This window comes from Jaculus jaculus, chromosome 18 (assembly GCF_020740685.1).
Source record: "Jaculus jaculus isolate mJacJac1 chromosome 18, mJacJac1.mat.Y.cur, whole genome shotgun sequence".
In the NCBI taxonomy this organism is placed as follows: domain Eukaryota; kingdom Metazoa; phylum Chordata; class Mammalia; order Rodentia; family Dipodidae; genus Jaculus; species Jaculus jaculus.
The window spans coordinates 15,949,324-15,975,801 of record NC_059119.1 but is presented as its reverse complement, the minus strand read 5'-3'; the positions used below and the strand labels follow the sequence as shown (position 1 = coordinate 15,975,801).

At 46.0% G+C, this 26,478-nt stretch overlaps 1 protein-coding gene across 4 annotated transcripts in view; it reads right to left on the bottom strand.

The window, feature by feature from the left end:
• Positions 1–3,069: 3,069 nt before the first annotated feature.
• The window catches only part of Kat6b (lysine acetyltransferase 6B), a 214,720-nt gene continuing 191,311 nt past the window's right edge, over positions 3,070–26,478 (bottom strand). For all 4 annotated transcript variants that reach the window (XM_045137158.1, XM_045137157.1, XM_045137159.1 and 1 more), the window contains exons 13-17: positions 17,985–18,216; positions 17,077–17,236; positions 16,171–16,494; positions 10,227–10,518; positions 3,070–7,232 (exon numbers count right to left, since the gene is read on the bottom strand). In XM_045137158.1, coding sequence (XP_044993093.1) covers positions 4,684–7,232; positions 10,227–10,518; positions 16,171–16,494; positions 17,077–17,236; positions 17,985–18,216 — 3,557 coding nt within the window. In that variant the 3' untranslated portion in view covers positions 3,070–4,683. The remainder of the gene's footprint in view (positions 7,233–10,226; positions 10,519–16,170; positions 16,495–17,076; positions 17,237–17,984; positions 18,217–26,478) is intronic.

Below are 26,478 nucleotides of genomic sequence, written 5' to 3'. Positions count from 1 at the left end.
AGCCATCTCTCCAGCCCTAAATCATTTTTTTTTTTAATGTAGTGACATTAAAAAAAAAACTGAAATATTGCAAGAGAGTTGCCAACAGGCAAAGTTGAAGTGCAAATGTAATCTGGCCTATTAGGTGAGAAAAGGGAAAGAGGGTGTGTTCCCTTTGAAATCGTGACAGCAGCGCTCAACCGGCCACCAGGCTGGGTCAGCCACAATTCTCACGGGCTGTGAGGGAGCGGACACTGTAGGGACATAGTGACCAAGGGTGATGCAACTGCTTGACAACAGATTTGGGTATGTGGGAGCCAGGTACGGGCTTTTGGGAAAGGGACCTGGAAGTCAAGTTAGCCCCAGTTTTGGCTTTCCAGTCACAGCATTTATTGCCTAAGGCTAGAACTATTTTACAAATGCAGTTGGTAATAAAGAGCCATAGGGAGCCGGGCGTGGCAGTGCACGCCTTTAATCCCAGCAGAGGAGGGAGGATTGTCATGAGTCCCAGGCTACCCTGAGACTACAGAGTGAATTCCAGGTCAGCCTGAGCTAGAGTAAAACCCTACCTCGAGGGGAAAAAAAACCAAAACCAAACCCAAAAAAAACCACCCAAGGATTTTCAGCAGAGAAGCTTTTTTTCTTCTTTCCTCCTTTGGTTTTCTGATGAAGGGTCTCACTCTTGCCCAGGCTGACCTGGAATTCACTATATGAGCTGTTTTAGGATCGCTCTGGAACTTGACCAGGAATCTAGAGTTTGGAGTTCCTGTTTGGAGATGTGGAGCCTGAAGAAGAGATAAGATGGAAGCAGGCCTTGGTGGAGGAGGGATCAGATGAAGGAACTCTGCTCCTTGTATGACAGCCCTTGGACTTTCCTACCTGAGACTCGTGGAAAGGCTTGCTTGCAGTGAACAAGGAGCCTGTGTTTACACAGCACTTAACAGATTTTATGGCACTACGGTCTCATTAGCTTGGCCTTTAAATCAGAGGTGACAGGTTCTGACCTTGCATACACTACAATGTTTTAAGAAAAAGGGCTATGAAATATTGCACAGATTTTTAACCATCAGAGTCTGTTTATAAAAGAAAATTTTTTTTCACCAGGCGTGGGGCGCACGCCTTGAATTCCAGCACTTGTAAGGCAGATGTAGGAGGATCACAGAGAGTTTGAGGCCACCCTGAGACTATTGAGTGAATTCCAGGTCAGCCTGGACTAGAGTGAGACCCCACCTCAGGGAAAAAAAAAATACCCAAAACTTTCCCACTAGTCCAGATTGACCTGGATGGAATCATTCTATAACCTCAAGCTGGCCTTGAACTCATGGCAATCTTACCTCAGCCTACCTTCAGCTTACACATTTTATCTGGTTGAGTTGGGGGCAATTAGCTTCTTTGGGTGCCCTTCTATCTGTAAGTTGGAAATGGGACCATCATTTCCCCCACAGAAAGCGGGGTGGTGAGGGCTGAAGGAGCAGTGCTGTCTGAAATGATGTCGAGTCACTTCTTCCAAGAGCCTGCTGACGTGCAAGGTGGCTGTCTGTATACCTGGGCAGGCACGACCTGAGCTTCTCAGGTGAGGCTGGCACCCAACACTCTAAATAATCAATGTCCATATACATTACTGGATTCTAAAGATGTACAGTGTGGGCGGGCGTCTGCATTTGGTTCTGATGAGTGTAAATCCGTAGTTGGCATGGCACTCACAGCTGCACTAGACTTTTCTTAATGAGCGGGGGATGAGGAGGCCGCAGGGTACTGGGCAGTTCATTTCCAATACCAAGCCTTTCTGCTCCCTCAAGGAACTCTTGGTCCCAAGACAAGGTTCCAGACCTGGTCATGCTACTCTCTCTCCTAAGCCGTAATAAGCAGTCAGATTCTGTTTTGGCAGGTGCAGGTTAGTGACTGTGAGGTAATCAGGGGTCAGGGACATTGGAGATCTGACATCTCACAACCCAACGGTGTGATTATCAGGCCACTGCCCAAGACGGTTTCAGCCTCAACACGAGAGGAAAGACGTTAAATAAATACAGGACAGTTTCAAGTTGGGGCCTAAGGGAGCTGTGTTTGTGTGGGCCCTATCTGGTCAAGACTTGGGCGGTCCACTGGACTTCCGAGCCCTTGGTCACATCTGAACATGCTACAGCAACTGATTTGTGCAAACCAGCACCTGTCGCTCAGAAGACGGATGGACCTCAGGTCTCCATCCCCCTCCCAGCGGGGAATTCTGCTCTTCCTTTCCCTGATGGCCCGTGCAAAAGCATCTTCCCAGAAGCCCTCCTCCACTCACCCGCCCTGTAGGTGTGAAGGGGACATCAATGTGGACACTAAACTCATTGCGTCTGAAACAAAACAAGAATGAGAGGACAAGGCCAGACCCCACTGTGCATCTCCCCCAGCTGGGGCCTTTTGTTCTGGTGTGTGGACCGTCCTGTCTTTTTGAGGCCAGTTTAAGGTTTGTGTCTATTATCTGCACAGCACCTGATGATTTTGTGTTGAAACAACAGAGACTTCTTTTTTTTTTTTTTTTTTTTGGTTTTTCGAGGTAGGGTCTCACTCTGGCCCAGGCTGACCTGGAATTCACTATGTAGTCTCAGGGTGGCCTCGAACTCTCGGCGATCCTCCTACCTCTGCCTCCCGAGTGCTGGGATTAAAGGCGTGCGCCACCACGCCCGGATGAGACTTCTTAACAGAGACAGGTGAGAACCCGGATTTAGATGTGCTGAGAGTGTAGCAAGCCTGTCCTATATGGGTGTCTAGCTAAGCATTCATTTCTACAACTGTTGTTGAATAAATCAAGGATTTTAACTCCCAGGCAAGTTTCTTTGAATGTCACAAAATGTTTGCAAACATTCTCTTTTTTCTTCTTCTTCAAAACTTAAGACATACAATCATTCACCAACACAGCAAACCTTTCACACGTGACTTAATATATTTTCATACATGCTATCCTCTACTGTGTGCTTTGTGGTATTAATCTGCATGAAAAAAAGAAGTTTGCTACCGTGGAACTAGGCTCTGAGGGGCGTTTTATACAGACTGTATAAACTGGGTATCTGTGTGGGACCTCTTTGCAAATGAAGATCAAAGTCAAAAAGAAAAAAACAAATTCACTTTATTTTAAAGACAATGATTGGCATACAGAAGGTATGCACTAGCATAAAATAAACTTTCATGAAAAGCATTAAAATCCATTATAAATTAATTTATTAAATAGGTATTTGGTATATGTGATGGTTTTATTAGATATTACTCTTATTTATTGCCAATCCCTCCCCCAAAGTCAAAACAAATCAGAAAATCTCATAACTCCAATTTACACTAAATAATTTATTTTCCCAAAATGTGTGTTGTGTTCTGAGATGTGACACACGACACAGTTCGGTGGGTCATCCTCCCTCGATCATAATATGACAGGACACAAGAGGCTAAAAATGGCTCATCATAATTTATTTTATGTTAAAATGTACAGCTTTTTTTGTTTTTGTTTTTTTTTTTGTTTTGTTTTTGTCTTTTTTTTTTGAAGTAACTGACTAAAAAGAGAACAGATAAATACAAGAGTGTTGCTGGCTCCTATTTTATACAAGGACTACGCCTCTCCTGCTTGGCCCTCACTGTCACCCTGTACAGGTACAAAGGCTACAAAAAAGGAAGCAATATAAACAGACACAAATAACTTTTTTGCTTTTTTTTTTTTTACATGCGGTTTGTAAGCTTAGGTTGAGCTATTCACAAGCTACTTCTCTATTTTTCCTTAAAAAATAACTCCAATATTTTATAAAGATAGAAAAATCTACAGATGGAATGAAAATGTAAAGTTAGAGGCATTTCCATAAAATAGCAACTTTACACCAAATTCACTATTTTTTTAAATCCTGCCAAGTATTTGGACATATATGAAATGTTTCAAAACCTGACAGATAAACACTGAGATATGCTTCATTCAATAAACAGAAGTCTGCATTTATAAAACAGAAAGCTGCCTTTTTCCCCAAAGAAATCTGTCACCAAAAATGGAAAAGGGTCTCAACTTTACACCAAACATTTAGCAATAAAACCCTTTTGACTAACCAAAATGGGAATAGCTCTTATAGCTCTTTACAGTTTTATAATTAACAAAAATATAGTTTTTTTTTAAACCCTCAAATTAGGGTACCCTAATCAAGGCAAAAAAACTTAAGAAATGGCTTACTGTCAGCACAACACGTGTACAGTACTACAAAATGCACTGTCACTAACAAAGACATTAGCGGCATGCTCAAGGGTCACCTTAAACAAAATATACAAGAACGGAAATGCTAAAGGCATTTACATGGAGTGGACCAGGAAGGAAAAGAAAGCTCTAGGTTCAGTATTAAAACAGATAGTTTGGGGGAGGCTGATATCCACATTTGTTTAACGGAAGCAGGCACCACAAGTGGCTGCCTCCAAACTGTAGTCCAAAGAGAGGCCTTCCTTTGCAGAGAATTGTATATAAAAGGAACAGAAAATAAGGTACCAAAAAAGGAAAAGGAAAAAAAGAAAAACAACTTGTATAAGGCTTTCTGCTGCATACAGCTTTTTTTTTTTTTTTTTTAAATAAATGGTGCCAACAAATGTTTTTGCATTCACACCAATTGCTGGTTTTGAAATCGTACTCTTCAAAGGTATTTGTGCAGATTAATCCAATGGAGACGCCCGGTGGGTTCAGTGGACTGCCCAGGTTGTCTACCTTCTCATGTAGGACCCATTGAGAGACTGTTTAGACATGCCTGTGTTCATGTAGCCGTGGTGGCCGGGGGCTGTGTACATCATGTTGCTGTGGGGCGGGGTCTGCATTGGCTGCTGGGCGTATGGCTGGGTTCCCATCATGCCCATCTGCATCTGCATAGGGTATTGGGGTGTTTGATTCATGTAGCCATGGTTGCTGTGGTAGCCACTGTTCATCATTGGCTGGGACATGCTGTACCCATTCATGGCATTAAGAGTGTTCATGTTCATGTTCACAGAATTGACGTTGTAGGCTGGCGCTGGCATCAGGTTCACGCTCATGTTCATGCCTCTTTGCATCGTCAGAGTCCGTGCAGGACCCTGCATGGCGACGGTCTGGGAGCGCCCATAGATCTGAGACTGGTGGGTAGCGGCGGCTGGTGACAGAGATGCCGACTTGGTTCTCATGGAGACGTGGCCCTTGCTGGCAATCTGGGTTTGCAGTCTTTGGCTATGGGAGATGCCAATATTTGACGCAGCCATGTTCCGCTGCAAAAGAGGCGGTGGTAGATTCATAGGAGGAGGAGTCAGGTTAGGGGGTGGGGTCATGGTAGCTTGTGCTTGGGGTCCCCCGGGGACAGAGTGTGGAGACTGAGAAAGCTGAACAAGCCCTGTGTTACTTAATGGTGTGGACAAAGAGGCACTGTTTGCATAGGAAGTCACAGCAGCGGAATGGCTGTAAGGCAATGAATGATCAATAAGGGTATTAGTTAACTGCTGCAGTTTGGCAAGGCTGAAAGTGGCGGATGGCTGTGGGTAGTGTCCAGCCCCAAAGTCACTCTGACCCATTCGCTCATAGAAGCCAATGTTGGCGTTGCCTGTCTCGGGGATGTCAGCCACCTGCATGGGTGGAGTGAAGTTGGCAGCCATGCTGCACTGGGCCAGCTGCTGGCTGCTGCTGGGCGGCCTCTCCACCACACAGCCCTGGGGAGACTTGACGCTGCAGGTCGGCGGGGAGCTGATGCTGGTCTGCTGCAGCATGCTGCAGCTCCCGCTGATGTTGGACATCTGCTGGGTGACCGCGCAGCTGCTCTGGGTCAGACTGCTGGAGGTGAGGCTGCTGTACGAGCAGCTGTTCTGGGAAGAGCTGTTTCCACACAGGCTGCCACCCATGGTGGAATCATAGCTGCTGGGGTTCTCGTAGTTCTCCGTTGTGCTCTCGATACTGCCCAGGTCGCTAAAGCCGCTGTCCACTACTTGCTGAGAGTGATCTGAAACGGATGGGACATCCATCATCGGACTGGTCTCCATGTTCTGCAGAGATGGCACTGATATGGCGCTCTGATCGGGGCTGATTTGGGCATAGCTGTTCTCCAGGGCAGGGACGCTAGGGCTGTTGACAGAACGGACCGACTGGCTCGGGTGGGAATGGACAGATGAAACGGGACTACTGTGGTCTGACTGTTGGCAGTCGTCCAGCGTGGCAGCAATTTGAGGACTTTGGTCTGCGTGGGTGTAGTTCTGGAGGCTTCTACAGGCCTCTTGAGTCTCAGCACAATCCTGAAAGGTGTCATCCTGTTCCCTGGTCTCCTGGGTCAGGGACTGAACTGCCTGCACGGTCTCTGAGTCGATCTCCATGGTGGCTGGGCTTCCCTCTTTGAGCTCGGTGACGACGTCGTCACTGCTCCTTGGGTCCTGCTTCTGTGCGTCTTCCTCTGGGGGATCCTCGTCGGACTCGGGTGCAGCCTCAGGGTCCCCAGCAAGTTCCTTCGGCTCACTGTTGCATGAAGCTGCAAGGCCAACACCACAGTCCATCAAGTCCTCAGGGTGAGAGTGACCGGGCTGAACACTAAGGTCTAAAAAAGCCTCCTGGTTGTCTAGCACGTCTCTGAAGGCTTCTCTTGGGAGCTCCTCCTTCTCCACCTCCGCAGACTCCATGTGACTGTCGTCCTCGTCATCGGCATCGTGGTCCTCGTTGTGAGATGGCTCCTCCTCTTCCTCCTCTTCCTCCTGATCGTCCAAACGCACCGGGTCTTCTTTGTCCGTGGGGATCTCTGGCTCCTCTTTTGCCTGACTTTTTGCACCATCCTGGTCTTTTTCTACAGTTCTTTCTTCTTCCTCTTCTTCCTCCACCTCCTCCTCCTCTTCTTCTGGCTCTTCCTCCTCTTCTTCTTCCTCCTCTTCCTCTTCTTCCTCCTCGGGTTTGATGAGATCCTCATCCACCTTCTCACCCAGTGATTTACTTGGACTCGTGGGTTCACACGTTTCTTCCCTTCGGCCTTCATCCACAGTCCCCTCCTCCTCCTGCTCTGGGCCTGTGGGAGACGGGCTGCTTCTGACTCCCGAGACTTCCTTCTGCTCCTCCGCTGCCGCCTGGTCGTCAGGCTCCATGGGGGTCTCTGGGGGAGTGTATAAGTTCAGCTTAAATCCGGTCTTCCTCTCTTTGCTCTGTCTCCACTTAGAGAGACCACGCTTCGCTCCTTTTGGCCACACTTGTTTGCACTTGAGAGCTTCGGGATTGTCTTGGCCGCCTTCTTTCAAGTTCTTTGCATTGTCGTCCGTAGTGTCTGGGGGAAGCGGCAGAAAGGAGAGAGGAGAGCAAAGCTTTAGAAAGCAGAACCACAGGCAGCTTAACATTGCATTCATTAGACACTGCTACCAATTTAGTACTTGAAGAGAGAATGATAAAGATAATTAAGGGGCTGGAAGGATGCCTCAGCAGTTAAGATGCTTGCCTGCAAAGCCAAAGGACCCAGGTTCGATTCCCCAGTACTCACATAAACCAGATGCACAAGGTGGCGCATGCACCTGGAGTTCATGTGCAGTGGCTAGAGGCCCTGGATGTGCCCATTCTATCTGCCTCATTCTCTCAAATGAATAAATAAAAATAATAATAAAAAAATAATAAATAAATAATAAAAAAAAGAAATCTTGGGCTGGAGAGGTGGCTTAGTGGCAAAGATGTTTGCCTGTAAAGCCAAAAGGACCCAGGTTCGATTCCCAGGACCCACGTTAGCCAGATGCACGGGGGGCACATGCGTCTGGAGTTCGTTTGCAGTGGCTGGAGGCCCTGGCATGTCCATTCTCTCTCTCTCTTTCTCTGTCAAATAAATAAATAAATAACTAAGTATTTTTTTTTTTTTTTTTTTTAAATCTTAAAAACCCAGGCTGGCTTGGAACTTACTCTGTAGCCTAGGCTGGCCTTGAACTCATGGCAATCCTGCTACCTCAGTCTCCTGGGATTAAAGGCATGTGTCACCATGCGTGGTTTGAGCAGGAGTCTTACTAATCCTGGCCCTTGCTATTTCTTTTGAGAGCCCCAGCAATTCTATGGTCTCTGCTCTCCACAGGAGTGGGGTTACTGATGTGTGTGGCCATGCCAGGTTGCTCTTGTGGGTCCTGGAGATTGATGCGGTGGTCTGTCTCTCTGGCTTCTTTAGGCCCTCCTACTTGTACAGGAAATGCTCTTAACCACTGAGTCATTTCTCTAGCCCAATTATCAGCATTTTTAGGATAGCCATTTTGATATGACACAACCTATAATAAAACTACAATGAGGCCAGGCATGGTGGCGCACGCACGCCTTTAATCCCAGCACTTGGGAGGCACAGGTAGGAGGATTGCCGTGAGTTTGAGGCCACCCTGAGACTCCATAGTGAATTCCAGGTCAGCTTGGGCTAGAGCAAGACCCTACCTCAAAAAACCAAAAAAAAAAAAAAAAAAAAAAAAACCTACAATGAAGTCACTTAACACTTAAAGTATAGGTGTTCCTTTTACCAGTAATTTTGTCCACATTGTATGTTGGTTTGGTTTGGCATAAAGACAATTTGAAGCAAACCACAATTGTAACGTTCATTTCAATTTCAACAATTGCACACAAACTTACAAGCCTTATGCTCACACTGACTAGCTGAGAACGTGCATGTTACAAGGAAGGAGCCTGCCAAGTACTGGGTGTGAGTTAAGTCATCTGAGGATGTTCATGCTGTCTCAACAGCTGGCAACAGCCAAGCCAATGGCCCCAGATCCCAGGTGATCCTAGCTTTTGTAGGAATATATCTCCCTAAGTCAGTAGTGAGTTTTTTTGATCACTAGTCTCCTGAAAAAGCAGCCGGGAAGTAGCAATCAGCTCAGTTTCCACACACAGAAAGTGGCCTGTCACTGCAGCTTGCTGTTTGGGTGTGTGCTGGTTTAAAGGGACTGAAGGACAGCCTGGTTTTCTCCAGGATGAGGCTACAATGTCAGTCAGCAGATACTTAATGTAACTTCATCCTATCCATTAAGGAAGTAAAAAGATGCTGGTTTATGTTCTTAAAACTGGCTTTTCCTGGGCTGGAGAGATGGCTTAGCAGTTAAGCACTTGCCTGTGAAGCCTAAGGACCGTGGTTCCAGGCTCATTTCCCCAGAACCCACGTTAGCCAGATGCACAAGGAGGTGCACGCGGTTCCTTTGCAGTGGCTGGAGGCCCTGGCGCACCCATTCTCTCTGTGTCTCTTTCTCTGCCTCTTTCTCGCTCTGTCTGTCGCTCTCAAATAAATAAATAAGAATAAACAAACAAGAAAATTTAAAAAAAGGAACTCTTGGTGCCCATTCTCTGTCTCTATCTGCCTCTTTCTCTCTGTCACTTTCAAATAAATAGATAAAATAATTTAAAAAAAAACTGGCTTTTCCTGGTGCATAAGGTGGCGCATGTATCTGGACTTTGTTTGCAGTGGCTGGATGCCCTGGTGTGCCCATTCTTGCTCTCTCCTCCTCTCTTGCCTCTTTGTCCCTCTCAAATAGATAAATAAATAAATAAAACACTTGAGAAAAAAAATATATATTTTAAACCTGGCTTTTCTAATACTACCGTGACTCCTGTGGTTCACAGGGAATGAGATGGCTTTTTCCCAGGCTGGAGTAAGGTTTAGATAGTCATGTTAGCTATGGAGTAGAGAGAAACTACCCATAAACCTTTATCCTTCAGCTGGGAGCGCTTGTATGCAAGCCAACAGGCAAGGGATGAGCACTTCTGGAAAGGATGTCAAGGACATGGTGTTGTGTTTGGTGTTTTTAGGAGATGGGGATAAGGTATCTGTCTCTGTCAACACCCTGTCATCACAGCTAATCCTGACAGTCTGGTAAGTTCAGAAGGTACTTGATCACAGTGCTTCCTCGAACAATGGACGTCCGGACGCATCACTGACTCACTAATATTTGTTTTCCTGGAAAACAGGAACCAGCACACCAATTCACTGCTCACACACACCCTGGATTCCAAAATTCTAAATATAAAGAAAATTATATAGCAGAGCTAAGGAAACACAGTATGTTTCTTATTGAAAGACTTCAAAGTATTTGACAATTTCTATAAAGTAAGATGCTAGAGAACATGCTGGTCTGTTGTTTAACATAAGGCCTCGTTCCAGGAATAAAGGACAGATCTTTTGCAATGACAAAGGACAGACAAGCATGCGTTTCAGGTACGCTGGTGCAACCTCTCTGACGCTGTTGGGTTGAACTCCCAGAGCAAGCCTCGTGGACAGCAACGGCGTAAGACGTGTGTGTAGTGCTCTACTTACTTCTACAAGGGTCAGTGTTCTTGAAGAAATGATTGTCTTTCCCTTCCTTGTCCTCGGTTTGCCTTTTCTTCCCAGGCTGATGCTGGAAAGCTCTCCTCAGAACTGGCCTCCTGCCACCTTCCTCCACTTCAATCTCGCAGGTAGGCTCCAGTTGTGGCATGGGCCTCTCTTCATCGGAGTTGTCAAAGGGCTCATTCAATACTTCTGTCGTCTCAGAAATGGTCTCCGTTGTCACGCTGCTGTTGATCCTCCTGCGTTTACGACCCCTTTTCTTCTTTAGTACAAAAGGCCTCTGAAATTAATTCCAAACATAATGCATAAGTGCTCATGAGAAATTAAATGGTTGAGTCGATACACAGCAAACATGTACTGAGAATCTTACATGGAAAGACTTCTGTAATGCCTTTGTACTTAACCTTCCATTTGATGTTTAACATGCCTCTCGGGCGCCAACAACACAGGCAAGTGTTTTCCAAATAAAACAGTTGTTTACTCAAGCAGATGCTTTGAGAGGGAACATCCTAGAAACTTGACTGCTGATTTTTAATAGCCAAGCACTGCTTTACAGCATGTATCATCCAAGTGTCACAGACATTTAAAGATCATCATGAACCTAGTATTTCTACAAATGCTAGTTAATTAGCCATCAAATTGCTCACTTAATATTTGATAACTAACTGTTCTAGAGATGCAAAGCACTGTGGTAAATACAAAAGATGAACCCGTTTGCACCACTTGGGAGGACTGCGGCAAACTGAGAAAGGGAGAAGGAAAGGGTACTTGAAGAAAACATTACTGCTTAAAAAAGTCAAGAGTTGGGCTGGAGAGATGGCTTAGTGGTTAAGGCATTTGTCTGCAAAGCCAAAGGATCCTGGTTCGATTCTCTAGGACCCATGTAAGACAGGTGCACAAGAGGGTGCATGTATCTGGAGTTGGTTTGCAATGGCTGGAGGCCCTAGCATGCCCATTCTCTCTCTCCCTTCCCTCTTTTTCTCTCTCAAATAAATTATATATATATTTAAAGTCAAGCGTTGGTATGGAGAGACGGCTTAGCAATTGTTAAGTGCTTGCCTGTGAAGCCTAAGGACCTCGGTTTGAGGCTCAATTCCCCAGGACCCATGTAAACCAGATGCACAAGGTGGCGCATGCATCTGGAGTTCATTTGCAGTGGCTGGAGGCCCTGATGCGCCTATTTTCTCTCTCTCTCTGCCTCTTTGTCTGTCTCTGTCGCTCCCAAAAAAAGTTACATACTGTTCAGTGGCTCCTGGGATGTGAGCAAGTGACTATTTTATCGAATTTTGTATAATATGGAATGTATTTTTATAAAAGTTAAAAACATGGAGTATGCCTTTAGGAGTCCCAGCACTTGGTAGCAGAGGCAGAGGCAGGCAGGTTATTGTGAGATCGAGGCTACCCTGAGACTACATAGTAAGTTCCAGGTCAGTGTGGGCTATAGTGATACCTTAGCTCAAAAAAACCCAAAATAAGCCCGAGTCAGTGAGCCGTTGTCAAGGACTCAGCTGCCTCCCTCTCGAGCCCCCTTGCTTCCCGACGCTCCGTCCCCCCGGCTGCCTTCTCCCACAGCTGCCTTCCGCAGCCCTTTTCCACGGAGGAAAAGGAATCCTATCGTATGTCCACTATCCACAGCCTCCACTCTTTCGACCCCTTTGCTGATGCAGCTAAGGGTGGTGACCCGCTTCCTGCCGGCACTGAGGATCACATCCACGTAAGAACTCAACAGAGGAACGGCAGGAAGACCCTGGCCACGGTCCAAGGGGTCGCTGATGATTGCGATGAAAAGAAACTAGTGCAGGCGTCCAGGGGGCAACGTGCCGGCGGCAGTGCCGTGACTGAGCGTCCAGGACACGGAGAAGTGCCTCAGCTACAGGGTGACCGGCGCGAGCACATGGGCCAGCTCCTCGTGGAGACTGGGCTGGCTAAGGACGACAAGTTGAAGGCTCGTGGGTTTGCAGTGCTTGCAGCTCTCTGAAGCATAAGTGGCGGTTTCCTTGCCATGAGTAGAATGTCCCTTCTGTCCCTTGCCACAACAGCCTGTATAATGTAACATTTGGGGTCCGTGTTTAACTTGGACTAGTGTAACTTCATGCAATAAACGGAAAAGAGCAAAAAAGAAAAAAAAAAAACCCAAAATAAGTAATAGATAAAAGTTAAAAGATATGACAAATAGATTTGTTTGCATGCATGCGTGCGTATGTGTGAATATATGTATGTACGTATGTGACTGTATGCATGGTTGTGCGTGTGCCATGCATGCCATGTGGAGGTCAGAGGACAACCTCGGGAAGTGTCTCCTCTCCTTCCACCTTCTTGAGTATCTCTTGCGAGCCTCTGCATTCTCTTGGCTCCATTTCCCATTGCCATAGGATTATAGACAAGTGTGCCACTTTGTGTCTAGCTTTACCTAGGCACTGAGGATTGAGACACTTGAAAGTAAGCACCTTTAACCACTGAGCGGTCTCCTGAGCCCTACACAAGCAGATGTATGCTAAAATATAATCCATAAGTAATGAACTATAAAAGTGATGGACCTAGCACTGGGCATGTTGGCGCCCACCTTTACTCCTAGTACTTGGGAGGCAGAGGTAGGAGGATCACTATGAGATCCAGGCCAGCCTGGGCTAGAGTGAGACCCTACCTCAAAAAATAAAAAATTAGCCGGGCGTGGTGGCGCACGCCTTTAATCCCAGCACTCGGGAGGCAGAGGTAGGAGGATCGCCGTGAGTTCGAGGCCACCCTGAGACTCCATAGTGAATTCCAGGTCAGCCTGGGCTAGAGTGAGACCTTACCTCGAAAAACCAAAAAAAAAAAAAAAAAAAAAAAAAAAAAAAAAAAAAAAAAAAAATTTAGGGCTGGAGAGATGGCTTAGTGCTTGTCTGCAAAACCTAAGGAGCCAGGTTCGATTCCCCAGCACCCATATAAGCTAGAAGTACATGGTGATGCATGTGTCTGGAGTTCTCTCCCTCTCTATCATAAATGAAAAATAGTATTTTTTTAAATGGGCTGGAGAGATGGCTTAGTGGTTAAGGTGCTTGCCTTTGAAACATAAGGAACCATGTTTTTTTCAAAAATATTTATGTATTTGCAGAGAGAGAGAGAGAGAAAGAGAGAAGAGAAGAGAGAGATAGACTCTAGCCACTGAAAATGCAGATGCATTTTCCAATTTTCCAATCCAGATGCATGCACCACCCTGTGCATCTGGATTTATGTGAGTACTGGGGAATCGAACCCAGGTCATTAGGCATTCCAGGCAAGCACCTTAACCACTGAACCATCTTTCGAGCTTGGGACCCAGGTTCAATTCCCCAGTACCCAACTAAGTCAGATGTGCAGGGTGGTACATGCCTCTAAAGTTTGTTTCTAGTAGCTAGAGGCCCTGGTGTGCCCATTCTCTACCTGCCTCTCCCTTCCTCCCTTCCTCAAATAAATAAATAAAATCGATAGACCTATATCAAATAAGAGTTTAACATATTTAGATAACAGCTACTACCCAGTGGCAGAATTTTCATTTAAAAAAAATTTAAGTATTTTATTTAAACCAGGTGTGGAGGCACACACATTTAATCCCAGCACTTGGAAGACAGAGGTATGGGTGTGTCAGAGTTTCTTGCCACTGCAAACAAATTCCAGAAGCATGTGTCATTTTGTGCATCTGGCTTTATATGGGTATTGGGAATTGAACCTGGGCTGGCAGGCTTTGCAAGTAACTGCCTTTAACCACTAAGCCATCTCTCTAGCTTATTTAAATTTGGGGGGAGGGTTCAAAGTAGGGTCTCACTCAAGCCCAGGCTGATCTGAGTTCACTATGTCCAGGCTGGCCTCCAACATAAATCAATCCTCCTACCTCTGGGATTAAAGGGGTGCACCACCATGCCTCAGTTCATTCAAAATAATTTTTTTCCCCTGGTTTTATGAGGTAGGGTCTCACTCTAGCCCAGGCTGACCTGGAACTCACTCTGTATGTAGTCTCAGGGTGGCCTCAAATTCACAGCAATCCTCCTACCTCTGCCTCCCGAGTGCTGGGATTAAAAGTGTGTGCCACCACATCTGGCATCATTTTAAATTTTTATTAATTTGTGTGTGTGGGGGTGGGTGGGTGCATATGTGGAGGTCAGAAGACAATCTCAAAGTGTCTTGTTTCTACCTTTGAGACAAGGTCTATGGCTACTGCAGAGGAATTGCCATACTGCATGAACCTCAGACTAGCTAGCCTGCAAGCTCTGGCTTGCCTCCCATTGTAGTAGGAGTGTTAGGATCAAAGACGCATGTGCCCCTTTGCATCTGGCTTTATGTGGATATTGAGGAGTTTGAACCTGGGCTGGCAAACTTTTCAAGCAAGTGCCTTTAACCACTGAGCCACCTCCTAGCCCTAGAATGCTTATTTATCAAGTCAAAGGCCCTGGGTTTCATCCTCTGTAAGGGAGGGGTAGAAGGAGCCAACCTATAGATAAATTGTACCAAGAATTATTTTAACTTACATTTTTAATGCTTTGAATGTTCTTGAAGAAGCCCAATAGGCCGGTTAGTCACAACTGTATAATTCAACCACAAATATTTTAACATGTGTGGTTATTAATCCCCTGTCTGCTAATCTTCCTTCCTAAGCCACTAGAATTTCCCCAAGCATGAGCAGGGCCAACATAGAGAGCTGGGTTTCTTCAGGTTGAATCCATATGTATGGCAGTAGTCCATGTCATGCCTCAGATGATTCTGGCTTTTGAAGTTTTTAGACCAAGTTTCTCTAATTATATACAATGTCTTCCCTGTATGAAATTAAAAATGTTCAGAAGCCTGAAGCCCACTCACGGGGAATTCTGCTCAGCTGTAAGAGCACTGACTTAGGAGTCAGAACTTCAAGCTGCCTGACAGATATCACTCAGGATGACCCCAGGGCAAAGCCCAAACTTGAGCCAAAGATAGGGTCTTCCTCTAGCTCAGGCTGCCCTTATACCACGTTATCTGTAGTGGTTATACCAACAAAATCTGACCCTCTGTATGTCACCGGGAGCACTGTGGACAAAGATATCAGTTCTGAGATTACCTAAAGACACTGGTCCACTTTGTAGTCCACAAGACATGAGGTGATCCATTCTGGAGGAACCACCGGGTGACCAAGATACAAGGAATGTTAGGAAAGTGTCACATAAAAAATAGCTGGGCATGGTGGCGCACACCTTTAATCCCAGCACTCAAGAGGCAAAGGTATAAGAAATGCTGTGAGTTTGAGGCCACCCTGAGACTACGTAGTGAATTCCAAGTCAGCCTGAGCCAGAACGAGACCCTACCTTGAAAAACTGAAAGAAAAAACAAAACAACACAAGAACTTAGCATCGATACAAGACTGAATATCTCCTAATAATTCTATGCCAGGAGCCAAAGACAGAACCAGTAGCAGGAGCACCAAATCCGAGTTCTGAGTGCTTCCCCCAGACCTGGTGACCCCTGCAAGGCTCCGGGCCTCCCAGCTGGGTCACGGGCTCTCTGGGCTCACTTCGGGTTGCTGTGGATTATTTACTCTTCTCCTGTGGACCAGCAGGTGGCAGTGATGACCACAGAACTAACACTAGACTGTAAACACAGTTATGGCTGTAAGATAAATGACGCTGACATCTCATCAGTGGGACTGCGTACACATTCACTACATCTGCAGAACAGAGAGTGGAACAAATACTAATAGAAAACTAGCAGAGACAAATAAGGTTTGACTGAGTGCAACTCACAGGCTCAAAATACGGCCAGGCGCGCTGGCACACACCTTTAATCCCAGCACTGGGCTTTACTCCCAGCACGTGGGAGGCAGAGGCAAGAGGATTGCCACAAGTTGGAGGTCACCCTAAGACTACCTAGTGAATTTCAGGTCAGCCTGGGCTAGAGTGAGATCCTACCTCAAAAAACCAAAAAAAAAAACACACAACTACATACATACCTTTCTCTTTAGGGCAACTGACTGCGGTTTAGTCAATCTGGGGAGAGAGCTCTGAATGTTTTCCTCCTCCTCCTCTTCCTCTTCTTCCTCCTCTTCCTCTTCCTCCTCCTCCTCTTCTTCCTCCTCCTCCTCTTCTTCACTGCTGTCTTTAGACAGCTCTAGCAGCTGCCCTCGCTCCCCTGCCCCTGGCCGGCTCTCCGGGGAATGCAAATACTTATTTTTTGATTGCACTTTTGCAGGTGATTGCCTACTGTTAGCTCTAGATGACAGGATCTCCTGCTCCTCTTTTTCCCAGCAGCTAGCTTGTTCCATTAGCCGCTCAGCCTGGAGGGGAGGGTAAAAAAATGGTGAGAGGGCAGTTACGCAGCTGGAGCCTCTGGAATCAATGGCAAAGGGTCTCTAAGCAGGCTTTGGCCAGGACAGTTAGCCAGGCGTGTTCTAGTCCGCATCATCTCAGGACCCTTCTGCATCAGTCAGGACAGCAAATCAAAGGAGATTGGGTTTCATGGGATATTTAGCAGTATTAATGATGCAGCGAATTGATTTGAGTCCTTTATCACTACATTACATGCTCACTGGCATGAAGCACTTGAAGCAAGTTCATAAACACAAAGAATCGATTGACATTACAGCTTTGGAGCTCAGCACCAAATCTGATCTGATTACATGCTGTCAAGAGTGAAAAATGCTGCTTTGTGATCAATGATAAATGTTTCATTTTTCATACTCAATTCAATAAAATTATCATGTCTTACCATGCAATCTCAGTTAGGATAAATTAATGCTGTATCATTTCACAAGCTCTCTCTACATAACCAAGCCTTTGACCATGATGCTAGTGACTGTCTTTGCATAAATGAACTCCAAGATTAAAGTTATACGTGGGAACTTAAAACCGACCATTACCTCCTTTTCAGCTTCCCGCTCTTCTTCAGAAACCACAGCGTTAGAAATGAGGACTGGGGTCCACCTCAGACTCTCTGGATCTAGTTCGTTGGCCCGGGAACAGGTTTTCAGCTTCTCCATGTGGCTCAGTATCAACTTTTCCCTTCTGATGATGACAAACCTGCAAGACGACAAGGCAGAAAAAAAGTACAATCTAAGATTTAGCTGGACGTGGTGGCGCACGCCTCTAATCCCATAACTTTGGAGGCAGAGGTGGATGGACTGCTGTGAGTTTGAGGCCTTCTTGAGACTACAGAGGTCAGCCTGGGCTAGAGTGAGATCCTACCTCTAAAAAACAAAAACAGGGCTGGAGAGATGGCTTGGCAGGTAAGACTTTTGCCTGCAAAGTCTAAGGACCCTGGTTCGATTCCCTAGGCCCCACATAAGCCAGATACACAAGGGGGCGCATGCGTCTTGAGTTCATTTGCAGAGGCTAAAGGCCCTGGCTCACCTATTCTCTCTCCTTCTTTCTTTCTCTCGCTCAAATAAATAAATGAATAAAATATTTTTTTTTGAAAAGTGCTAAGATTTAGTTGGGCCTGGTGGCAGAAACCCATAATCCCAACCTTCAAGAAGCTGAGGCAGGAGGATTGCCATGAATGAGTTCAAGGCCAACCGGGGCTACAAAATAAGACCCTATCTTAAAGACAAAACAAACACAACTGCCCTGAATTTCTTTTTTACCTCCGTTAGCACTGTCTAGGCCAGGGAAGGTCAAGCAGCACATCAGAAGATGTGTATGGCAAAACGAACACGGCAAGCAAAAAGGCACTCCTTCCATTTTCTTTACAGGGGCCACATGTGCCTAGGGACCTTCTCTGACGTGATGTTTGTGAGGTGGTGGTGCCATCCAGAACCAAGGGACTCACCTGCCATCTCTCTTGTCAATCATGCGGAGGTGCTGCAGAGTGGTGGCGATGTCGTGAGGACACATGCCTGTGGCTCTGCTTATCGCCTTGATGCTGGTGTGCCTCTCGTGGTGGTGGTAGAGGTATTCTAAGACGACACTCTTCCAGTAGGCCAGGTACGACAGACGGCCCAGATCAGAGAGTGGCTTTTCAGGAGACCCTGCTTGGCCTTCTCTTCTAGAAAGCAAGTAGCCTAGGGCAGAAGAGCAAAAGTCCACTCATTTGGGGCATTTCCAGAGCAAGGGCCAGGAGCCACTAGAAATAACGTAGGCAGCAGCAAGGTAAAACATCACACCAGTGGACACACCCTGTTAAGTGAGCAGCCTCTTCCAGTGACAGTGATTTCACCTCTCAAGTTAGTGCTTCTGAATCGTCTGTAGTGGCCCTGGGAGTCAATGCACACAGCCGGTTCCAAGTGTACACTGTGGGGCACGTAACAAAGACTGACTTCTGCTAAGTCTCAACATCTAAATCTCCTACCGGCTTTAAATTCTTTTAAAAACGCAGTGTCAGGGACTCGCTCAGAAGGCCTGTCAGGGACCACCCCAAACATTAATGGGCAAGTTGTTTTCCACAGGAAGGACCTAATGACCCTTTGACAGCTGGGCCTTAATAAAAGAGAAGAGCTTCAGTTGACGCAGTCTATGCTGCCTGTTCCGTTTAACTTGCCGGGTGATCTGGAAGGCCTGTTTCAGGACTGATAAAAGAATGTCTTTCAAGTCAACTGCTGCAGACCACATCTGCTTTACTTGCTCTGTTTTCACCTCTTTCATGGGAATTAATTTATAATCCAATCTCAGAATGTTGCTCCTACAAGTTTTTTTTAAATGCATACAGATAACCAAAACTCCTTAAAACAAGTTGCTTCCATGTATACTCTGAAAATTCCCAAGCAAGTCAGACTTTTGAACAAGTTCTATAGCATTACTGTGAAGGCTCCCTGGCAAACGAACTTTGAAATGAGGAAAAACTTTAAATCCACTTGAAGGTAATGAATGAAAGCCGGCGGCTGTCTCGGTAATTAAGAGCCACTTACAGAGTACAGAAGAAATGCTGTAAACTAATGATGTCTTCCCTGCTCTAATTATCTATTTCAACAGCCTCACCTTCATGAACTTCCTGAATTTAGACAAACATCCAGCACATACAGTAGGTGGCAGCAATTACAAAATTCTCGCCTCTCTCCAAACCACCCAAATCTTCAGTGGTTTCCTTTATCTACATCTCCAAAATGGCTGCATTCTCAAGAATTTTCTCAATTTTAATTTTTTTTTGTTATGAGGAGGAAAAAAAAATCCAATGTCTCTGATCCATTTTTCCTGCTTCTCAAAATCCATGCAAATAATGTAGAAATACAGAGCAAGATCTTTAACCTGAACCTTATAGAGGTTTAATCATAGCATTTTGCATTTTTGATGCTTTAATCTGAATGCCATTATAAAGAACTGAAATAAAATTAACACTGAGTTTCACTTTCCCTGAAGACTTCTGACCCATTTCCCTCTTTGATTCATGGTTAAGAGCAAAGTCTCTGACTGAATGCAAACGGGCACTACGTTTCCCAGTTCCACTGTCGGCGCATCACTCGGCTCCAGACGGAGGCTTTCAATAGCAGTGTGCGGAACGCTGACATCGATGGCTGCTGTGCTGAAGCCAGCCTGGACTGAGTCCTGTCAGCGTCCCTGGGGAGAGCTCTCTGCTGCCAGAGGACTGAAGGGAGCCCAACCTTCACAACACAGATAACTGGCACACCGTCATCTGTTTTCTAAGTGCTTGGCACATGCTGAGAAATTTACTCAGGCAGCCAGAGACCCCAGCTCTGTACTGCTGGGGGGAAGAGAGCCACAGAACCATGGGAAAGAACCAGACCCCTCTGTCTGGGAGATCCCACAGCAAACATCCCGAGCCCTCTTGAGCTCTTCTGTGAACCCCACAGGTTGGGGAGAGAAAGCCCTCCCTTTGGACCAGCAGAAAGATGTTTGTAGAGGTAGAGGTCTGGAAGGTGGTACATGTCCTCCTCCCCTATGCTCCCTACTGCAAGGGGCTACCTTGCTCAGGATGCACACGCCCTTCTGTGTTCTAGCTTCCCTTCACTGAGAAGGAAGCACCCCCAGCTGCCTAGCTGTCCAGTTGCATGCTGCTCTTGCGCCCTGAGTAGGGCTGCAAGTGTGAGGCCACACAAGTTGGCAGGCAACCTGGGCCCTTGGGGAACATTTAGACACAAACTTTCAACACCTTAAAGTACTACCATAATGGCTGTTTCCCAGTCCACTCCCCTGGACATTGACTGTAGCCTGTGATTGTCAAGTGTCTGGAAAGCCCAGGGTAGCCCCTGTGAGTACGGGCACTCAGCCCACTGGTCTTTCCCAGCAAACACCGGCGGTGAGGGGAGAAGTGACTGGACAGCCAAGCTCCGGCGAGAGCGTTCCCAGTGGATTGTCGGGGGTGACACACACCCAATGCTGCTCACCACGCAAAGCCACTGTCCCAGGGCACCTTGCATGGCCTGCACCAACGTCCTCCTCTTCCACTCCTGAGGCCCTCAAGGAACTTACAAGCAGCTAAAGGAAACGCACTTGTGCCTCGAGCCAGGTGGAAATCCACAAAGTCCTTTCGAAGTTTTGGTTTTCAATAGAATGCACAAGGAACAATGAAAATACCCACAGACACATTTCTTATTCCTTATTAGTTAAGTGACATCGAGTGCAGAATGGTAATCTGTGTAGCTGAGCAGGAAGGTCCGTGTTGTGTCTACCAGCTGTGCGCCAGGTGGACAGAGGGCCAAACCCAAAGTTACCCGCAGCAGGCATGCTCTTGTGGGAGCTACGCTACTCAGGGCTTTGTAACATAGGGCTTATGTCTGTTAGATAAGAAGCTTCTTGCCACCTTCTGCTTCTTCCTACTTTATCTAGGCTATTCAGAGCATAATTACAATATAGTGCAGACAGAATAATTTTTGGTAAGAACATTGTACTTATTAAGTAATTACAGAGATGTGATGGTTTAAGTTACAGCTCTTAAATTTAACTTACCAAAAAGATTCCAAATAATTGATCTAAGATGCAGGGAAATAAAAAGCACTTATCTTGGAAGCCGGTGTATTATCCTGAAGCATCTGAAACAAGTACAATACACCCCTGGTGAATAGATTCCCATGGCGTGCTAGAACTCAACTTAGGCTACTTTCAATCAGGACAACCTCAACTCCCCTGGGGACACCTGTGTGGCTCAGGTGGAAAACAAAGCGATGTGATGCATGGAGGGCAAATCTCAGGAGCTGCAGTATAATTATCGCTAGTGAGATTATTCCCTTGAACTTGCCTGTGAGCCAGAGGTTCTGGCGAACAGCACTTGTGAGTGGGAGTCTTCTAACTGACAAGTGAGCCGCCCATCAACCTCACCATATTAGCTATCCTGACACTGGCAAAATCTGGCTTCCTCGTTCGCTTCACTCAGACTACTTAACCTGGGAAGGTGAGTCCTGAGGGGCAGAGCAGGGGCCACGTACTTCATTCAAAACATTATCCCTTGAAGGGAGAGGAAGACCACAGTGGTGTCCACAACAGCCAACAGTTCCAAGCTGCTCTAAAAGGTACCAAGTGTGTGCCTCACCTGTTTAGGCTGATCTCACTTTGCACTTCTCATGTTACCTGGTCCTAAACCCCTGAGACTGAAGTATTTAACTCCTTCCAGAAGATTGAGAAAAAAAGCAAAGAAAAGAGATAGAGCTTCGTTCGCATGGATGGATTCACTGCAAGGAAAGACCTATCTAGACAAGACCCGTGACTTGTTTGTTTGCAGACCCCAATTCCAAAATGAGAGTTACCTCAGCATAAAATTGCAAAACTATCCCTTACATGAAAACTCTTTCCTTTGTAAGAAAGTGGTGGTCAAGACCATAGAGTGGATCAAGAGTAAAATAACACTGCGTAGATAAGGGCCTGCCCCTTTAAACGTGGCAGTCACTCAATCATGTACATTTCCATCTTCTGCCACCTGAAACCAAACTGCACTGGCTTCCTCAGACACAGAAATATAAACTCGGGCTAGCTATTCACTCCCAATTCCCATCTGTCGGGATTATGGGAGTCCGGGGTCACCAGCTGTTTTAGGGGGAAGATAATCTCCGAGGATTACACACCTTTCATCAGACACCTGTTTAGCTCAGCAAATCCTGCTGAAAGGCCCACATCAGTAGACAGCACTGCTTTGCAAGCCTGGGAACAGACACCAGGCCACGGGCTTATGGCAGCTCTAGGGCAGAGGAAATCTGACGCCGCTATCCAAGCAGCTTGTTCTGGGAATGGCGATTCACGGGCTTGCGCTCATCTGTCACTGTTTCCGGGTGAGCAGCACTGTGACCATGCGCATGAATGGCACTTTAAGTACTGAGATGGACTTAATGGGCTATCCACATCTCCTTGTTTAAATTTACTGGTGACTTTGCAATTAGTGCATGAGGAAGCTGAGATCACAGTTCTAAATGACCTAGGAGCTGCTTGAAAGAGCGCTCACCACTTACCAAAAGATAAGGGTGCCTCTCAGACACACAAGGACATTTTGAACAATTTTTAGTATCTTACCAGATTGAAACTGGAAGCTTAAGGCATTTCTTCCATAATTCTATAAGCTGAGAGTCATTATTTAATTGGAATGCTTCTTAAGACACCCAAGTGTGGGCCCCCAGACTTGCATTATCAGCATTGTCTAGGAACCTCATCTCAGACCTACTGATCTGAATGTGGGGGCAGGCCCAGTCCCTCAGCTTCCCAAAGAGGCCAGCTTCACTCAGGTCTGCTACTCTGAACTGAGCAGGAGCTCCTGGATGCCAAAAGTTTGTGAAAGTGGGACAACCATGGAGAACACAATGGGATAGAGAATGTCCAATGCATGCACTCTCATGCAGCTCCTGGATGGTGGAGAGCAGAGAGGACTCTCTACAGCCTCGCCAGTCTGAAAGCCAGCTGGCCACTATGCTGCCGGACTGCTCTCTTCCATGCCTGAGCTGCACTGGTGTCGTGGCTACATATGGGCTCTGACTTAGTAGGTGTAGGGAGGGTGAGGACTGAGGGCCTTTATTTTTACAAGTCCCCATTCCATGAAGTAGACTTGAATAGTAAGGGACTAAATTGGTGGTGCTCATCCACCTTCGTCTCAAGAAACTCTTCACATCCAAATAGGTTAAGCCAAGTGTGGTGGCACATGCCTTTAGTCCCGGCACTTAGGAGGCCAAGGTCTCCTATTTTCACATGATTTCTCCCATGTATCTCTCATATCGCCATAAGCAGTTATCTTCCGACTGTACTCCTATGAAGTGATACAGCCTAGATTCACAGTTGCTCGAGGACAAAGGCAGCTAACTGTCTTATTATTTTTAGTGTCGTCAGAGGCTTTGAACTTTGTACATTAGAACCATCTGTAGTGCTCTTAAAATGTTAATACTAGCTGGGCATGGTGGCACATGCCTTTAGTCTCAGCACATGGGAGGCAGACGTAGGAGGATCATTGTAAGTTTGAGGCCAGCCTGAGACCCAACCTCAAAAAATCAACAACAAAAATAGCTATTCAAACTCCAAAGGGGAATGGAGAAATGGCTCAGCAATTAAGGCACTTGCTTGCAAAGCCTAACGACCCAGGTTTGATTCCCTAGTATCCACAGAAAACCAGATGCACAAAGTGGCACATGCATCTTAAATTCATATGTAGCAGCTGGAGGCCCTTGTGCCCCCATTTTCTCTGTTTGTCTCTCTGTTTGCAGACACATAAATTAAAAAAAAAAAACTCCAGAGAGCTTTTGTTTATATCTATTGGTTTACTACAGTAGCAAATATTTATTAATTTCTCAAATAACAATAAACCCATGACATTACTATAATTTTAAATGTAAAAAAACCCTCACATTTTCTAAAATATAAACAAAATAATCAGCAGCAGTGCTTTTCAAATCTCTCCGAAGTCTGGATTTAAGAGATGACAGATTCTCTTAACCACTTTAGTCCTTAATCTGTTTTGATATCACAAGGTCATGAAATGTCTGGGAAACTTTGCTATACAGTCAGGAATGAAGGAGAGTTAAAAGGAAAAACAAGTATTACTTTGAAATACTTGTGGCTTTGTGAATTGCCCAGACTGTACTTTGAGACCATCTGCATTATATGAAAGATGAGAATATTTAAAAGTTGGATAACAAGGCCATATATAGAATCCAGCATGACAGATCCTAAGGAGCCAAGGTCATGGGCTCTGGAGCCACAGAGCTGGAACGGAATCCAGGACCTACCATAGAGTAGCTATCTGACCCTGGGCAACGTACTTAAAGCCTGTGTGTTTCAGAGTCCTCACCCAGACCATGCAGCAGGTAATCCCAGCAGTTGTTGGAAGGATTACAGATTACACGCATTAATACAAAGCATGTGGAACAGTGCTTGGCAGCAGGGTTAGCTAGAAGAGTAATTATTCACCAAGTTGAATGAATGAAATCCTGAGGTGACCATCTGGGCCCTTAATTTAAGAGATATAAAGAAAATATAGGCAGAAAGAAAGACAACTTGTGCTACAGAGTCAGAGTGAGATATTCCACTTACTTTTCCTTTTAAATTTTAGTTAATTAATTTGAAAAAAAAATTTTTTTTTGGTTTCTCGAGGTAGGGTCTCACTCTAGTCCAGGCTGACCCAGAATTCATTATGTAGTCTCAGGGTGGCCTTGAACTCACAGTGATCCACTTACCTCTGCCTCCCATGTGCTGGGACTAAAGGCGTGCGCCCCTATGCTCAGCTTTAAATTTTTATTTATAAGCAGAAAGAGACAGAAGGAGACAGAGAGAATGGGCACACCAGGACCTCTAGCTGCTGTAAATGAACTCCAGGTGCACTTTATGCATCTGGCTTACGTGGATATTGGGGAATTGAACCAGGGTCATTAGGCTTTGCAGGCAAGCACCTTAACCATCTCTCTAGCTTTTTTTTTAAGGTAGAGTCTCACTCTAACCGAGGCTGACCTGGAATTCACTATGTTGTCTTGGGCTGGCCCTCAAACTCAGCAATTCTTCTACCCCTGCCTCTGAAGTGCTGGGATTTAAAGCATGTACCACCACGCCTGGCTCACCTTCTTTTTTCTTTTTTTTGTCCTAGTATCCACTGTCTGTGAGAACCTTTGCCATTCTACCTTTTGTTCCCCCTCCCTTTCTAGCTATTCACCCAAATATAAATTGAATTAAAGAGACCATGAAAAAAAAATTCTGCCTCAGGAATAGTCTCAAGAAAGTAGCTAATGAAACTTCCCAGCAAACAGTTCTTTGCTTCAAAATTCCTTTGGCAAAGCCTTCACTTCAAGGACTGCCCGAGGAACTAGAAAGCCCATCAACCCACAGAAACAATGACTGCTTCAGGCTTCATGAAGCCTGAAATGTCTCCAGACAAAAAAATAACAAAAGCCCACATGTTCCACAAAAGTCAAGGGTGCCTAAGAAAATGGTCTGAGCCAGGGAAACCCAGGCAGTGGAGACGGCATGTCTTTAGGGAAGGACCGCTGGACCAAATGCCTTTAGACATCACTTCTCCCAAGGCCCTCACCAGCTCCCTGGCAGCACACGCCAAGGTCAGGCTCTGCCCTGGTTATATCTAGTGGGCCACTAGTCTTTCTTAGTGAATGCGCCCGCATGTGCTTGTTCCGGAGCTGGATGGTCTTTCGGGTCTTGCTAGTGGAAGGGTGATGGTAGGAACGAACCCCCAGGGACGCATGTGCATGCATGTACCCAGGCTGGGGTCAGCCAGCGAGTTTACATGGCTCTCTGCGTGTCTGTGGACTCTGCTGAAGGAAGAAGGTGGCAGTGTCGTTAGTCAGTCTATCAGTCTGAGAAATGGCAGACATTTAGACAGCATATTCTGTCATAGGGCACCAGGTGATAGGAAGTGGACTCCCCTCCCCTGCAGGGCCTGCTATGTTGAGGGGGCTGCACATCCACAGAGTGGGCAAACCCCCCATTACAGCCATATGCCAAAGAACGACATGGTAACTTGGTGGGAATGTATCTCTACCACTCCCTTTCTGTCCTCCGGTCCAGTCATGGCGCTTACCTTGGTGGCATATTAAGTGTGGGGGTCACACCTATGCCATTATTAAAGAGCCACTGCAGCAATGCTGTCTAGGAAGGGCAGAAGGTAAGGCTCGGGAGAATGGAGACACTGAGAGTTGAGGAGAGGCAGGTCGGCCTCCAGCTTAGGGGGCTCTGGGCTGCACTTGGCAACGGTGTCTTTCAGGTAACTAACTATTCAACTGGAGATTATGTGTTAGTGTGTTACCATAAGCAAGATGCTGGCCTAAATCATTAGAAGAACAAAAACCATTTTATTTTCCCTCTGAGAAGACAAATAACTATGAAATGGATTCAGTCCATCAATAAAGCTCCTGGTTAAGAACGAGTCCCTGTAATACAGAATCAAACGAGTAAGAAAT